This window comes from Morone saxatilis, unplaced genomic scaffold, assembly GCF_004916995.1.
Source record: "Morone saxatilis isolate NCDOM2014 unplaced genomic scaffold, NCSU_SB_2.0 Contig6, whole genome shotgun sequence".
NCBI lineage: Eukaryota > Metazoa > Chordata > Actinopteri > Moronidae > Morone > Morone saxatilis.
Genome location: NW_023340206.1, coordinates 5,999,390 through 6,001,341, shown reverse-complemented (window position 1 = coordinate 6,001,341; position 1,952 = coordinate 5,999,390). Strand labels below are relative to the sequence as shown.

Below are 1,952 nucleotides of genomic sequence, written 5' to 3'. Positions count from 1 at the left end.
GCCTTTTACTGCACTTTTCTTTCATTATTTCTTCTTGTAGATTTCTGCCATTTATGTGCCTTGTTGTCATGTGTACTCCTCGAGACTTATTTGTTTTTGTCCTCTTTTATTGTGAAGTGCATTGCAGAATTGCCCCTGCGGTGCAGAGATTTGTTTAATATGAATGGTTTTTGTGTGTGTGTGTGTGTGTGTGTGTCTGTATGTGTTTGTGTGCGGTAAAATAACAATTTAGGTCACTTTAGCACTCGGAGAAAGAGACTGAGCTTTGCTAAAGACATCACATCAGTTCAAAAAATTAACTTTAGCATAGATGGATGGTTTGGGAGGGCAGCGCAATCACAGCTTGTTTTTGGCAATTTAGAGCGGTATGAGAAAACATCCAAGGGTAGTCAGTGTACTGAGACGCTCACTGTTCCATTCTGTGTGTTTCTAGCTGAATGAGATGATCCGCGCTCCGGTTGAAGGAGATTTCTGGCAGGTCGACCACATCCGGCCGGTCTACAGCGGAGGAGGACAGTGCTCTCTGGACAACCTGCAGACGCTCTGCACCGTGTGCCACAAAGCCGTACGTGCCCACTCCGCATCACTGCACCCATAACAACCGCAACACCAGCTTTTAGAGCCAAAGGGCTTAAGGGGCAAAAGCAATTTCTCTAACATTTAAGGTGCACAGTGGATTGACCGCTCCCTTTATCCCCATATAAAAAGAAAGCCTCATCACTCATGTTGAGGATCACATGTGGTGGCAGTAATGTGATACATGGTCAAACACATTGATCAAAAGTCATACCATCCCTCACACAGCTATATATTGCCTATAATAACATCACATGATGTGGCTGTGTGACATATTGATATATAGCATTTGTGGCAAAGGGCTATATATCTGAACATTTTCCTTCTTGAGCTTCTTCAGCCAATATTTCATAATCACAGACAATTCACTTCTTAAAAACAGAACTGATTCGAAAGCAGACGTTTCAAAATAAAATAGAGCTTTCATTGTAACCTAAAATGTGCTTTACTTCCACGCCAGAAAGCATTTTTGTCAGAGTGGGTGTCAGTTTGGAAGGAAACGCTTCATATTTTGACGTATGTAAACTGATGTGGAGAACTGCGCGTTCTGATAAGGGGATCCTCTCGCTGTTAATGCCACCGCTCAGACACTTTAATCTAGAGATGCTCAATATATTGATCTCACTTTTCTCTTCAGCGCAGGCCGCAGATTTAACTCTTACATCATGCTCCATTTTTCTCCACAGAGGACGGCTCAGCAAGCCAAAGAACGGAGCCAGCTGAGGAAGAGCGCTGCAGCCTCCAAGGTTGCGTCAGACATCAGCAGGTTCTTCTTCAGGAAATGAAATGCAGGTTTAGTAAGGGTTGTATGGGTGTAAAACTTCCTGAATCAAATTGAATCCCCGCTGGCGTGATTTCTAACACAGTGGATGAAGATGCATCATGATTCCTCAATGACAGAGCTCACATTAAAATCAGAAATGCCTTCAAGTATAAAAGTATAAAAAGCCAGATTACCTTGGAATCTCTTAAAGATCCCTAATTTTTTTTTCTACCTCACTTTGCGATGATATCTGTGGTGTCCTGTTGGTTGTAGCTGTTGAGATTTACCCAAAAAAAAACACAGTGACGACCGCATCAAATGCAAATTCAGCCAACTCCCCTCTCGTCCCCGAACCGTCACGAGTGCGGTAGTTTTGATTTATGACGGCCCCCTTTTGCTCGAGGCTGAAATGGAGCAGGTTGTTTAGAGAGATGCTGCTATTTTAAGATTTTGCAAACTTGGTGAAAAGTAGCAGGTGAGAGATGAATTGGGGGCTTTGTGATTAAAACTCCACGGCAGAAAACACAACCAAGTGTCCTCATTGGCGCCCTCAACAACTGTCGCCTTGTAAATCTTCCTTTTTGGAAGATAGATGAACGCTCTCTAGTGAAAT

The 1,952-nt window shown here is 43.0% G+C and overlaps 1 protein-coding gene across 1 annotated transcript in view; it reads left to right on the top strand.

Annotated features, from left to right (window-relative positions):
• Positions 1-1,952, top strand: part of zranb3 (zinc finger, RAN-binding domain containing 3) — a 71,183-nt gene extending 69,231 nt beyond the window's left edge. Inside the window, exons 20-21 of the mRNA XM_035677600.1 lie at positions 434-565; positions 1,263-1,952. Of these exons, the coding sequence (XP_035533493.1) occupies positions 434-565; positions 1,263-1,361 (231 nt within the window). The 3' untranslated portion in view covers positions 1,362-1,952. The remainder of the gene's footprint in view (positions 1-433; positions 566-1,262) is intronic.